The following is a 15034-nucleotide window of genomic DNA, read 5'->3' on the forward strand; positions in this document are numbered from 1 at the left end:
GAGCTGGCCAGATGGGGTGTGCATTGCCCTCACCTGGATGATGTTTTCTTGCATATCCAGTATGATTAAATTTGCTTCTGTTGCCAGATTGCCACTGATCAAGGCTTCTTGATCTAACTCTGCCTTTGTTCTAAGAAACAAAAGGAGGTCAAATTAAAGCACAATCTGGCTCGGCCAGGTTCCAGCGATGACAACCAATGTACCACATCACAAAGGAGTCTTCAGAACAGTCAACCATGAATTAACACAAAGCAGCCGGCCTCGATGTAACCAAGGACTGCAAGTGTTTCCAGGGGTTCACGTGTGGTTGTGAAGATGGTCTAGTGAAGTCTCCAGGTCATCCGTATCCTTGTATCCTTACTGTTATTAATAATGACGGCAATTATGAAAATAGCAAAATGGGTAGAGAAGTAATTATTGGTTGCTACTAGCAATTAGGTGAGCCCATCAGATAGCTGCTCAAAGCCCCAGGGACTTGTCTGCCATTCACGCACGAGCACTTATCTGAGTAGGGCTTGGGTGGGGCTGAGAGATGGGATGTGTCTTGAACTTGGTGAACACTGGGAAACAGTGATGCTACTGTGGAAAGGGTGACACTAGAGTGGAAAGGGACACTCAGTTCTTTACTATTCAAGGTCTGAGTATAGGACTGGCTGTCCTTCTCCAGTGGGAAGCAAGGCTTACATCTCATGGGGCAGGGCATCAAACATTCTGCTGGAGGTTCCTGGACTAGAAACTACCAGGTAAGAAGTGGGAAATGACTGGCACTGTTTCCTTTCCAGGCTTAACTGTAAGGAGCTGGTACATTCTATATACTAGTCCCTCCATTCACACAAACCAAGTGAAGCTGGGGAGGGAGAAAGTGGTCTGGTCTTCCACAGCTTTGCCTCCAGTGGCTCAGTTACCCATAGTTAATAAGAGTCTGAAAACATTCCGTGAGGAATTGAAGAACAGATTCCAGAAATAAAAAAGTCAGTGGCTCTGACCTGTGTGCAGTTCTGAGTGGCATGCTCTCATAGGACACACCCCATCAGGTGATCATTGCTTTGCCCAGTGTATCCACGCTGCATATGCTACCTATATGTTATTTACTTAGTCGTTGTCTTGGTTACCAGATTGATTGACACAGTATCACACTGACAGAGAGAAGGACTTGGTACTGTTCATAGTTTTGGGTATCCACTGGAGTGTATTGACTGGAGATAAAAGGGTACTAACACCCAATTTATTTTACTATCCAAATTTAGTTTTAAGGAAAGAGATGTAGGAAGAACTGACTTTCCCAGTAGTCCCCAGTGGCTAAGATGTCAGCACAGATGCTGGAGCATTATACCATCAGTTCAAATGTCTTGGACGAGGATTAGCCACAGAGATGTTTTCCTTTGTCCTGATAACAGTTGCTTATGTAATACTGAGTGGTCAGAAAGGTATTTTTTAACTAATATCACACTTAGGAAAGATTCTTAAGTCCTAATTGTTTGACAACCCCTCCCCTCATTCTCCAAATGATAGTATATGTATAAGGCAAGTAAAGTATACAAGTTTTTTTTAATTAATTTACTGGTATGATTAAATTTATAGCAACAGGGCCAGGCGTGGTGTACGCCTTTAATTCCAGCATCCAGGAGGCAAGGGCTGGTGAATCTTTATGAGTTTGTGGCCAGGCTTGTCTACAAAGTGTGTTCTGGAGCCAACGAAGACTACTTAATGAAACTCTGTCTCAAAACAACATCAACCCCCTAACCAAAAACTAAAAAGAACAACAACAACAAATAAAAAACCAAAACAAACAAACAAACAAACAAACAAAAAAACAAAAGCCCTGTACTTTGACCAACACTGTTCAGTAGAATATACTAGAGGTAAGATGTATTATTTCAGATTTTGTGTTAGCCACACCAAAAAAAGATAAAATGAAATTGATGACATTTTCTTTTCTTTCTCTTAGAAAAGTCTCCTGGCTCACTCTGTAGACCAGGCTGGCCTCAAACTCAGAGAGATCCACTTGCTTCTGCCTCCTGGGTACTGGAATTAAAGACATGCCAGCACACCCAGTCAATATTAATTTTTACCAAATTTTATTGAACCCAGTACATCAAAAGTACTGTTAGTAAGTAATAAGTTAAATATTATTGCTAAAATGTTCAATCTTACATGCATTTTCATTTATTCTGCATCTTAATCAAAACAGCCACACTTCAAGCTTCATAGCTACATGTGGTTAGTGGCTCCTGTAATGGATAATATAGACAGTCCTCCCCTGCTTTTACAATTGTGATAAAAAGCACATAACATAAAACTTATCACCTTATAATTTTAATTGTGCAGTTCAGCAGTATTAAGTAATTTATACTGTCATGTAATATTGCCACTCTTCTTGGGAGGTCCACTAGCATGACTAGGACTTGTCAGCACAGTGTAGTCACCTGTTTGACCAACCTAGAACTGGCAGAGGATACCTTGGGACACTTTGATGCTGGTGAGGTGGCACCTGGTTTTAATTCCAGCAGAGGTAGAGGCAGAGGCAGAGGCAGAGGCAGAGGCAGAGGCAAGGGCAGGAAGACCTTGTGAGTTCAAACACAGCCTTGTCTACATAAAGAGTTCAGGGCAGTGTAAGGCCCTATCCAAGGAGCAGGTGGCATTCCGGAAGTTCCCATGGGTGATTTGAATGTGTAGCCCAGGTTGGAAACTACTGCTCTAATAGAAACAGAGCCAAACTGATTAAAATAAAGCAAAAAGAAAATGACAGAAGCTGCCATCTAAAAATTACAACGTTTCCAAACAGCCCTCAGCTGAGCAGTTCTGATTGCCACACGGCTGCAGAAGGACTGAGGCATCATCAGTCATTGGTGGTGAGCAGCCCACCAGGAGCCAGAAGCTGAAAAGGAACCTGCAGAGAACTGGCAGGACCTGCATGGTCACAGCCAAGATTGCTAATGTCAGCAAGTGGGAAAGGCTTCCTACAGCAATTCACACAGCCCAGCCAAAACATGCCTTGATGCACTCCCGTTTTAATTTGAGGAGCAGATGACCTAACCATTTAAAGAGTGCTCTGCCATCTACACACACCTGTTGTTGTCCACTGTCTGAACCAATGACCTCACACACTGAATGAAAGCAATAGGCAAGGAGAAAGCAGTAGAGGAAGCTGAGCAAGTGCCCAGCCGTGTAACTTCAAATCCGTATTTCCTCCCTGAAAATGGGTGGAAGAAGGTACTAACACGTAGAACCAAAGATCTTAAATACCAGCTAGGGAAATCAGAGCCAGCCAAAGTACTCTAAGCAAATGGGCATTATTAATAAGACCAGCAACACCTGGGGTTCCCATGTGACACATGAGTAAACACCGTGACGTGTCTATGCATCTTTGGACCTGACAGCTGTGGCTGTCTCCCTTCCAAGCCACAGAAGAGCACATTCTTGTTTATTGGCAAAGCCATCACTGTTTAATTGGTATCAGATACTGACTTGCACGAGTAGCATCCTTCACTGTTAGGAAACTATGGGATACCAGATTGTTTGGCATGCTTTTCAAAACTATTATTGAAATGTTTCTAGGAGAAATGATTTAGAGTAAGTTTGACTCCCCACAGTCTCATAAATTGACTAGGTAACAGTAGAGATATATTATTGAAATGTTTCTAGGAGAAATGATTTAGAGTAAGTTTGACTCCCCACAGTCTCATAAATTGACTAGGTAACAGTAGAGATATTAACATGTATTTATTAAATGGCATTCAGGTCTTCTCGTCCCTCCCTCTGAGGAGTACTTCACACTCCATGGAGCTGTACTATCTGTGCTCTGTTGTAGATGTGGGCTCTTGAGGGTCATAAGCAACCTATGGCTATGAGAACACATACATTATCTATCCATACACATTTAGTTTTAGCTCTCATGTGTCTAAATTGTTACATACAGTTTTCTTTTCTCTTTGATGTACAATACATATATACACATGTGCTGGCTGGTTTCTGTCAATTTGACACACCTAGACATATCTGGGAAGAGGGATTTTTAGTTGAGGAATTGCCTCTATCACATTGGGCCACAGCAAGGCTACGGAGGCATTGTCTTGATTAATGATTGCTGTGGGAGGGTCCAGCTTGCTGTGGGTGGTCCTGAGTTGTATAAGAAGGCAGGATGGCAGGCCATAGAGACCAGGTCAGTGAGTAGTGTTTTCCCACAGCCTTTGCCTTAGTTTCTGCCTCCAGGTTCCTACCCTGACTTCCTTCTGTTATTTTTGGTCATAGTGTTTTATCAGAGCAATTGGAAGCAAATAAGCCACCCCTCTCCACACGGCATATGTTGCCATTCAAGCAGGTTTTTTTACACTCTGTAATTTTTTTTATTTTAATAGACATGAAAATGCCAATTCAATGTAGGAAATATAACAAATTGTGAAAAAGGAAATACAAATCACATTTTTAAAAATCCCCAAAACATTATTAATGCTTTGGTAAATTTCTTTGTGGCCCTTTGTTTGTTTGTTTGTTTGTTTTTCAAGACAGGGTTTCACTGTGTAGCCTTGGATGTCCTGGAACTCAGTCTGTAGACCAGGCTGGCCTCAAACTCACAGAGATCTGCCTGCCTCTGCCTCCCAAGTGCTGAGATTAAAGATGTGTGCCACCACCTCCTGACCTTTTTAAATTTATTTTTATTTTCTATGTATTGGCATTTTGCCTGCATGTATGTCTGTGTAAGGGTGTCAGATCTTGGAGTTATAGACAGTTCTGAGCTGACATGTGGGTGCTGGGAATTGAACACAGATCCTCTGGAAGAGCAGTCAATGCTCCCAAACTCTGAGCCATCTCTCCAGCCCAAGAAGTTTTGATATAAGGCTAGTATAAAACCCCTGAGTCTCCACCTTTGCACCCATTCTCTCTATGGAAATACAGATGTGGAGTTGCATGGCAGATACCTGGTCCTGCTCTGTTTCCCTGCTCTTCATTAGCTGCTTTCAGCATCTACCCAAGCTTGCAGAAACTGGATTTCTTTAAACAATGAACACTTTTTTTTTCTGTTTGTTTTTTTTCCAAGACAGGGTTTCTCTGTATTATTTTGGAGCCTCCTGGAACCTGCTCTGTAAACCAGGCTGGCCTTGAACTCTCAGAGATCCACCTGCCTATGCCTCCTGAGTGCTGGGACTAAAGGTGTGTGCCACCAACACCTGGCTGGATACAATTTCTTTTAAGAGCTGAAGTCATAGCTTCTTATACCTTTGGGCATCCTGGGTAGCTGGAGATGTATTTACAGGACATTTCCTTTTCTTACTCTTAGAAGGATGCAGTTGTCCCAGAAACACAAGTAGCCTGGGAAAAATAGTTTAAGACTTTAAATGAAAGCTGCACAGAGCGGCCGAGTGACTCACTTATCCATCTTCTCGTTAGCTTGCCGCCACTGTGTCTGCTCTTTCCGCCATCTCAGATTTTCACTTAGGCCTGGAAATCGGTCATTCCCTAGGAGTTAAGAAACACACGACAGGAATTTGATTAGCATGAAGCTCTCTAAGATAACCAAGAGTGGAGCGCCCATCTTCTCTGAGAAGACTTGGCACATTTATGAGAAGACAAAGCCGACATGCTGTGTCTCTGGTGACCTGCCCTGGATGGACAGGAGACAGCTCTGGAAGATGTCCTGCCTTTCATATTTCCCTGAGCTGGGCCTCCTGCGAGGCTCCCCTGCACCCTCCCCCACTTGCTGACAAAGTTGCTGGGCACCCTCCAAATTCCATGCCCTCCTGTTGCCGTTTTCCTGGGAGCACGTGACATTGGACTGTCTTAATGTGATGGGCTCATGTGTTTGGGTTATTGGGGTCCCTAGGATGGTGGGTGATACTCTGGCACTGTTTTGGATAGACTTCTCTATTCCAGTAGCATATCGAATGACTCAGGGATATGAACTTGGGCCCCAGAGTCCTCCAGTTTGTTGATCGGTCCCCTCCAGGGGCCTAAGCACAAGGGAGACAGTGTTTCCCTCCTCCATCAATGACTTTCTTGCATGTGGCCTTCACTTGCTCTTAAACCTTAACTAAAACATGGGACTTATAGGGTGATTCTTGCCCCCAGGGGCAGTGAACAAGTGTTCTGTAAGTCAAGCACAGGATTCAGAACTGCTGTCAAAGAGAGTGACAGCCAAGGGCCTTCCTTCCCACAAAGAGTGAAGAGCCATGTGGAGGCCTGCCCACACACCTGGAGTGCGACGGCGCATCATCTCCCCGCGGGCTCCTTCCCCACGGAGCAGGGCCTCTTCCAGCTTGGCCTTGACATCCCTTGACTTCTGCAGGACTTGATTACTGACTTTGTCAGAGCTCTGCTTTCCCTGGCAAGATGGAGGTAGAAGCATTTGGTTTAGTAGTGTCTCTATTGATGGAGAGATTTGTCAAAAGAGAACACTTCGGGGGCATGATGGGGAGTTTTGATATGTAGCCCACGAGCACTTTTCTGGAGGCTTCTATGGAGGAAACCTTACTAGCAGCAATGGGTTACTGCGATAGGCGGAAGGACATTCTCCCCTTGTGGAATGGGCACATCTGCAAATGCAAGCAAGCTACGGGTTGCAATACAGAAGTGTGAAGAAGGAATGAAGCTGCTGTTGCCCAAAGGGACGAGAAACACGACAGAACAGAAACAAACAACGAAGACACCCCACGCTTACCTTGTACTCAAAACAGGAGACACAGATGAACAGCAGGTCTAAAATCCTGTTGAGCTGCATGGAAGGCAGGTCAGCAATCCACCTCCGAATGAGGCTCTGGTCAGCATTTTTCATGATCCACAGGAAGCAGATCAGGAGGTGGCGGGTGGTGTCTGCACTCAGCATGTTGTATTGCTTATAGGGCTGGAGGAGGCCAAGGGTGGGGGGAAGGTAGGGAAGGCAGTTAAGCCACAGAAAGCACAAAACAAAACTGTAAGAGTTGGGAACCTACTTCTTTGCTGGCTGGGCATCTGCTTTCTACAGCCACGTCTTCCCAAGGCAAGGGAATATTTGCTGGGTGATTGATAAAGGCGAACCTTGGGCACAGTTTGGGTTAAGCTAAGAGCATTGTCTGGCGGTCTGGACCCTGACTGTGTTCTTCAATATCAGTGATGCAATGAAGCATTCTTGCTGCTAAGATCTCCAAGAGCTTCTTCAAGATGGCCTAACCAGACATGAAGACTAATCCAATAGTTCCGTTTCACATCGAGATCATGACCTGCTCAGCACGTGGGTCAAATTCATGTTTGTGAAGCCATTTGCAATGGGACCTTCACCAAAATTCAACCAAGGGTGGGTGGGTCCTCAGGCTCCAAGTTCACCGAAGAGTGCTGCTAAGCACACTTGCTCTAACTCGTAACACTGAGACAGACAACGATGTGCAGCTGCGGCCTTGCTTCGTGTGGCATAGCTGATATTCAGAGGGGTGTGGTAGCAACATTACAATGAGAAATTCGTGAGTTATGTGAAGGAAATGCTAGTCTTAGATGGAAATGATAGATGATGAACTTACTGTCACTTAAGGTATTCTGAATATGTTGACAAGAAATGAGAGTCTTCAGAAAAGTTAGAACTTCACAGGGAGTATGGTCTTTCTTTTTCCCTTCCTTCTTTCTTTCCTTCTTCTTCTTTTTTTTTTTTTTTTTTTTTTTTTTTTTTGGTTTTTCAAGACAGGGTTTCTCTGATTAGCCCTGACTGTCCTAGAACTAGCTGTGTAGCCCAGGCTGGTCTCAAACTCACAGAGATCCACCTGCCTCTGCCTCCCAAGTGCTGGGATTAAAGGCGTGTACCACCAATGCCCAGCTAAAGACAATAGTGAATTGCCATGTGGGTGCTTGGAGTTGAGCCCATGTCCTCTGGAGAAGCAGACAATGCTCTTAACTGCTGAGCCATCTCTCTAGTTGGGAGTATGTTCTAACAGTTGAATTTCCTGCTTCTATGCTCCTTACAAAGTGTCATCTAGTAAAGTTGTATCAAGACCCTGCCTCACTCAAAAGAACACCAAGCAAGTTTCCTGCAGATCCAGATCTTATGTTAAAACTCAAAATGAAATTGATTGCAAATTCTTGCAAACCCTAGGTTGTCCTAAGAACAACCCTAGAATCATAAAGTCAAACACATCAAGTCAAACAAAAATAGAACAGTAACAACACTGAGTTAGAAGAAGTGCTGTTTTGACAAGAGATTGAGTGCATCAACAAACAGATGAGCCCCACCTCAAGTGCAGCAGAGGATGAGTACCACAGAGTCCTTCTGTCAAAGGCAAACCAAACAAATCTCCTTAGGCTTTCTGGATACTTAGAAAAGCTGAAGGCTATTGCTTTGGAAGCTCTGGTCCCTTCAGTTATTTATTGGAGGCAAACATTAAGACTTTCAATCTGTTGTGGAAACAATACTTCACCTTTTAGCTCAGTAAGCCCAGCCTAAAGATGCTTCGGTTTGATCTTCCCTGTAACGATTTCAGAGTCCCCAGGTTCCCCTCTATGGTAGTTTTCTACTCCTAGCACCCTGGGACTGGCTAAATGTGACCTGTGCATCTCTTGCTATTGCCATGGCTGTCTGAGCAGAGTGCTTCTTGGCTGTCAGCCTCTTTGATTCCTTAGTACAGTGGGGATGCAGAAACCCCACTGCTCCAAACTGTGTTCCCTTAGAAGTCAGGAGGGGGACTCGCCAACAAGAAATGATCTCAACATACCAAGGAAGATAGCATTGCTCCACTTGTCTTCAAGTTAAAATGATTCCCTGCTATGGCCAGGGCCACATTCTGGTTGATTCCATTGGCCACGTCTTGTTCTTCATAAGAGCCACTAACACGGCTCCTCCCACTACGAGCATCTGCAACTGCAATTAAACGTCACCATGGGTGATGCCAAGGCGAATACCACATTTCCATGTCTTCAACCCAACAAGAGACAGACGTGTCTTAGTTACTAAAGTAAGCAAGTAATTCAAGACCTGGCATTTACCATTATTTGTCTCTAGGAAAAGCAGGCAGGTTTAAAACAAATAAAGTGTTGAGTACAAGCTTAGGCTACAAATTCATTTTTCAAATGTTAAAAATAAAAGCTTTCAAGGTTTCATAATACTTCTCTGTGTTCTGTTCTGTATTTAAAACAATACTGTATTTTAAATAATGATCCAATAAAGTGGGATCTATAACTACAAAATATGTACCTTGCAGAGTAATATGCTATTATAGTAAATCATGCCCTAAAATTGTTTCAAAACCCTAAGCAAATGCTAACTTATTATGGCCATATAGTAGACAGGTCTACATTTACAGAAAAGCCGAACTTGTCAAAGGTCTCCTATGGTAACAGATGCAGCTAAAGTTTGAATTTAGACATGTTTTAACATTTTATTTTGTTTTTTAGAATTTTGCTATTGATGACCTCAGAGGCTACAACAGGTCATCACAACTAGCACTGGAGTCACAGACAGTTGTAAGCTGCCATATGGGTGCTGGGAATTGACCCTGGGTCCCGGAAGAGCAGCTAATTCTTTTAAACACCGGACCATGTCTCCAGCCCCACGAGCTGTATCTTTAAAAACAAATGTTTTTATTTCATGTCTATATGTTAGAGCCTGCATGCATGTCTGTGTACTTCATGGGTTTGGGGAGGTCAGACCATGGCACCAGATCCTCTGCAACTGGAGTTCCAGGAAGATGTGAGGAGCTGGGAATCAGCAAGAGCAGCAAGTGCTCTTAACTGCTCAGCTTCCCCCGTGCTAATTTGCAGGAGGAATTTTTGTTGTTGCTGTTTTTAATAAAGAAGAGAAATAACAACTTCCATAGGAATGCTTGCTTCTCACTTTACAATTTGCATGAATTGAAGGTTCTAGGTGATTGATCTCATCTTGTGTACTAGTGTGTATATGAATGTGAGAGCGTGTGTGTGTGCATGTGTGCACATATGTACACACATTTGGAGGCAAGAAGATGACTTTGTTTTGTTTCTCATGCACTGCCCATTCCCCCTCCCTGTTGGCTGACTGGAGAACTCCAGGGATCTTCCTGTCTCACCTTCCCAGTGATGGCAATGTTAAGTGTGTACCACCATGTCAGAAATTTTAATGACATGAGTTCTGGGAATCAAACACAGATCCTCGTGTTGGGGTGACAAGCTCTTTTACTGACTAAGCTATTTCCAAAACTCCAGTCTCATTTTTTTTATAAACTAAATAATTGTTACTGTACCGATTTTACAGATGACAATGATAGTCACAATGCCACTGCCCTGGAGGAAGTGGGACACTCAGATGGTGACACCATCTGTGCATGGACTGCTGGGCTCACACAGGCATTCTCTGGACTCTACACCGCTCATCAGCAAAACCCCAGCATGGTAACGGCTACAAACTCACAGAGCAAGGGCTATTCTGAAGTGATCAGAATAGTGTACTTCCACCTACAGTCTCTAGCCCATCCTGTAACAGGAACTTAAATCCAGCAAGTGGGAAAATTTAAAAAGTTTTTATGTTTTCTTTTTGTAGTTAAGTAAGAGATCCTGACCTCAGACTTGACCTCTTGTTGCCAAAAGCAAACCTTTTTCTGCTGTGGCATAGCTTCCTAATACTGAAAGACACCATGATTTGAGTGTCAATCGGTTGGCATAATGCAACAAGTTGTAAACACCATGGAAGAAAACGAACATGTTTATTTGAAGGCAACAGAGCAGTGATCCCAAAAGAGAGTAGTGAGTGCTGTTCTATTCCATCCTTTTGCTGTGTAGTTAACGGCACCCACCAGAAACTAGCAGATCAGTGGATGAATGTACAAATAGTTCTTTCTCTCACACACAAAAATACATATAATGATGCGTTTTACAAACCTGTCTGGGTCAAAAAAGTATTAGTGAGCCTGCTGTGTAGGGTCACCTACACGAGCCATCCACACTAGAGCTGGTGAGAGACCTCATTTTCAGTGTGAGGGACATCTGGCCGGGCCTCACTGAGCTCAGACAGGTAACAAGCAGGTCCTTACCTGTAAAGTCATAGAGCTGTGGCAAGGCGTCCAGAATGATACCAACCAAGGGCAGGTAAAGGGCGGCGATCTTGACTTTGACTTCTGGTTTGAGACACCGTGGGTCCAGGTCGTGAGAACTCAGGAGGCTGTGGATGGCACTCACAGCTTTTCTCTGTGCTCTGATGATTCTGGTGACAAAACATTGAGAAACCAGGCTACCGTGAGGGAGGCTGTGTGCCTTCAAGTAGAAGAGTGCCCCCAAACCATTCGGAACAGTTTGGTGACAATGTGAAAAGCAAGCAAAACAGGCTAGAAGAGAGGCTACCTGTGTTACAATCCTGGTCTATTGTTTAGCTTTCTGTTCTCAAGTTCATTGTGTCACATGAGTACTTCACTCCGTTTGAATACCAAGTAACATTCCATTGTGCACAGAGAGTAATTTCATTGATCTACTCATCAACCCATGAATGCTTGAGTTGTTAATACTTTGGGACTCTCATGAATGATGGGTGCTCCTGGTTTTTGTGTGAGTGTTAAGTATGTATCTCTTGAGTATGCCCCTCAATAAAACCAATCATAACCGTTTTTATCTTTAAAGGACTAAGACACATTTAATGATTTATTTACCATGTTTACATTTCCGGCAGCTGTGTATGAATGTTCTATTATCTGTCTTCTTTATTGTCATCCCCATCTCTCTCTCTCTGGTGGTGGTGAGGTGTAGGGGATGTGAGGTGGATGGGTGGGGATGGGGAGGTGTGAGGGGGTGTGTGGGGGTGTTTCCAGACAGGGTTTCTCTGTGTAGCCTGGGCTGTCCTGGAACTTGCTCTATAGATCAGGATGGCCTCAAACTCAGAGATCTGCCTGCCACTGCCTCCTAAGTTTTGGGACTAAAGGCGTGTGCCATCACCATCTGTCTTCTTTCCCTCTTCCTCTCTGCCTCTCCCTTCCTCCCTCCCTGCCTGCTTTTAATGCTGGGTCCTAGCACATGATAGGCAAGTGCTCTACCACTTAGCCACACCTCATCCTTTCTGTCTTTTTTTATCATAACTATCCTAGTAGGCAGTATGTGGTATTTAATCATGGTTTTAATGAGGCACTGGCCTGACTGTTAATGATTTTGAACATCTTTTTATGTACTTACGATAACACTTTCTTTGGAAAATGTCTTTATCAACCTTTTGCTCTTGGTGGCACCTGCCTTTAATTCCAGCACTCAGGAGGCAGAGGCAAGCAATTTCTGTGAGTCTGAGGCTAGCCAGGTCTACATAGCGAGTTCCAGGACAGCTAGAGATCCCGTCTCAATAAATAAATAAAAATTATAGGTATAGCTGTGGTGGCATAGCATTTGGGAGACTGAGGCAACAGGATCATGGGTAACATAGTAAGACTTTTTTCAACAAACAAAAAAAAGTAAGCAAACAAAACAGAAAAAAAGATTTAATTTTCTTTTTATTCCTGAGGTTTAAAGTTAAATATGTATCTCTCTCTCTCTCTCTCTCTCTCTGTGTGTGTGTGTGTGTATATATATATATATATATATATATATATATATATATATATATATATATTTCAGATATAAATGCCTCATTAGATCTATGACTTATAAATACTCTTGCTCTTTCTGTGGACCTGTGGATTATCTTCTAACTTTCCCATTTAATTTTTGCTTTGGGATAGCCTCACTATATAGTTCTGACTGACTTGGAACTCTCTGTGTGGTCCAGGCTGGCCTCACTGAGCTCCTCCTCCCTCTGCCTCTGAGTGCTGAGATTTAAGGTGTTCACCACCATGTCTGACCTCTTAATTTTCTTGATGGTCCTAAGAATAACACAAGTTTCAATATTAGTGAAATCCAATTCTGTTTTATCTTTTGTTGCTCAGACTTATTTTCAGAGCTGAAATACCATTGACTAGTTCAAGTTTATGAAGACAAGCACTCTGATTTTACCCTAGCTACGCATTTCACAGTTTTTGGTCTTACACTTAGGCCTTAGGTTTAGTCCATTTTGCTTTTTATTTTTTTATTTTTTATTTTTTGCATGTTATCCAGGGGCATATGTTGAACTATTTCTACCTCACTGAATTGCTGAGTGAACTGGTCAAAACTCAATTGATGAAAATGTTAAGATTTACTGATGGATTGTTAATTTGATTGTACTGACTGATGTATCTATTTGTGTTTTAGGACCATAAAGTCAAGGAATTTTGCTTTGTAGTAAATTTTAAAATCAGGAATGTGAATCTTTCAACTGTATTATTTTTTAAATCTTGTCTTGGCTACATTGGTTTACTTGACATTCTACACACATTTTAGGAAGAGCTTAATTACTGCAGAGAAGTCAGCTGGAATTCTGAGAGGCGCTGCATCAAATCCACAGGTCAATTTATGGAATAGTGCTACCCTAGCAATACTGTATGTGCTGCCCTGTGAACAGGTGAGCTGTACTATGTAGCTCTCTTTCTAGCAACACTGTTCTGTAATTGTCAGTGCACAAGCCTTATACTTCTTCTGCTCAATTTGTTCTTGAGTACTCAACTCTTTTTTTTGGTGGGGGGTGGCGGGTGGGGGGGAAGTTAAATAGCTCTGTTCTCTTAATTTTCAGATCATTCATCAGAAATGTATATAAATGCAATTGATTTTTATATTGGCCTTTTACCCATCAACCATCTTGATAAATCCAAAGAGGTTTTTGAATTTTTTTTTTCCGAGACAGGGTTTTCCTGTAGCTTTGGAGCCTGTCCTGGAACTCGCTCTGTAGACCAGGCTGGCCTTGAACTCAGAGATCTGCCTGCTGCCCCTGCCTCTCGAGTGCTGGGATTAAAGGCATGCATCACCAACGCCCTGCTGAGGTTTTTGAAATTTTTAAAAATTTTCTATATATAACAGACATTTTGCCTCTTTCCCATGTGAATATCCAGTCTTTCGTTCCATGTCTTTTGTCCTAGACAGACTGCTGAACAGCAGTGACAGACCAGGTAGGTTTTGTTTGTCCCTGGTCTTAGGGGGAAAGTTTGTGTCTTCCACGAGTGGTCAGGAGAGCTGCGAGTTTTTCAGAGGTCAGCCTGCGGCTGAGTAAGTTCTCCTGATTAGCACTTTATAGGCAGAGGAGCCACACTCTGTCCAATGCTTTTTCCTGCATCTGTTAAAATGATTGTACAGTTGCTAGGTGGTGGTGGTTCATGCCTTTAATCCCAGCTCTCGGGAAGCAGAGGCAGGTGGATCTCTGAGTTTGAGGCCAGCCTGGTCTCACTCAGGCAGAGTGAGTTCCAGGGCAGCCAGGGCTACACAGAGAAACCTTTTCTTGAATCAACAAAAACATGACTGGGCAGTTTTGTTCTTTATCTGTCCTGTGGCGTGTCCACTCACCTGAGTGTCAGGCGCTGAACTAATCCCGCCTTCCTGAGGTCAGCACTAACTTGTCATGGAGCAATCTCATCTACTGTTGCATTCTGGGTGCTAGTGTTGGTGACTTTTCATCTGCCTTCATCAGGCCTTGTGACATGTGGCCTGAGTTTCAGGGTGATGACAGCTTCAGAAAAGGAGCTGACAAGTATCCTCACCTCTTTAGATCTTATTCGTTAGAAGAATCTGGAGAGGATGCAGGTTAATTCCTTCTTAAATGTTTGTAGAAGTCACTAAAACCTCCTGGTTCTAGACTTTTTGTGGGGAGTTTTAAAAACGTTGTTGTTTATCTACTTAGTTACAGATCCGCTCTCTTTGCATGCTGGGGTCTGTAGCTTGTCTCTGTCTTCTTGCAGTCAGTTTTGTCTTTTTAGGAATTTGTGCATTTAAACTGAGTCTCTGGTCACTGGCGTTAAGTTTTCATAGCACTCTCTAAAAACCCTTTTTATGTCCAGGAAGATGCTGGCAATGCCCTCTCCTTCATTCGCTGTTTTGAAGATTTCTTTATGGACGTGTGTTTACCTGTATAAGGCTTCTGTGCACCATGTGGGTGTGGGAGCCCATGAAGGTCAGAGCCCTCAGCTGTCAAGTGGGTGCTGGGAACTGAACCAGGGTCCTCTGCAGCAAGAGTAATTGCTCTTAACCACTCAGCCGTCTCTCTGCTCCCCTTCTTTCCGTTTTTTAAGTC

General features: G+C 43.2%; 1 protein-coding gene and 1 non-coding gene across 2 annotated transcripts in view; one reads left to right on the forward strand and one right to left on the reverse strand.

Annotated features, from left to right (window-relative positions):
* Nucleotides 1-15034, reverse strand: part of Dock8 (dedicator of cytokinesis 8) — a 205534-nt gene that overhangs the window by 30194 nt on the left and 160306 nt on the right. Inside the window, exons 29-34 of the mRNA XM_051200107.1 lie at nt 10959-11128; nt 8670-8815; nt 6656-6838; nt 6190-6319; nt 5370-5457; nt 34-130 (exon numbers count right to left, since the gene is read on the reverse strand). Coding sequence (XP_051056064.1) covers nt 34-130; nt 5370-5457; nt 6190-6319; nt 6656-6838; nt 8670-8815; nt 10959-11128 — 814 coding nt within the window. The remainder of the gene's footprint in view (nt 1-33; nt 131-5369; nt 5458-6189; nt 6320-6655; nt 6839-8669; nt 8816-10958; nt 11129-15034) is intronic.
* On the forward strand, nt 3356-3485 carry LOC127233589 (small nucleolar RNA SNORA24). The gene has a single exon (XR_007835486.1). It is a non-coding gene; the product is annotated as a small nucleolar RNA SNORA24 (small nucleolar RNA).

This window comes from Phodopus roborovskii, unplaced genomic scaffold, assembly GCF_943737965.1.
Source record: "Phodopus roborovskii unplaced genomic scaffold, PHOROB, whole genome shotgun sequence".
NCBI classification, from domain to species: Eukaryota; Metazoa; Chordata; class Mammalia; order Rodentia; family Cricetidae; genus Phodopus; species Phodopus roborovskii.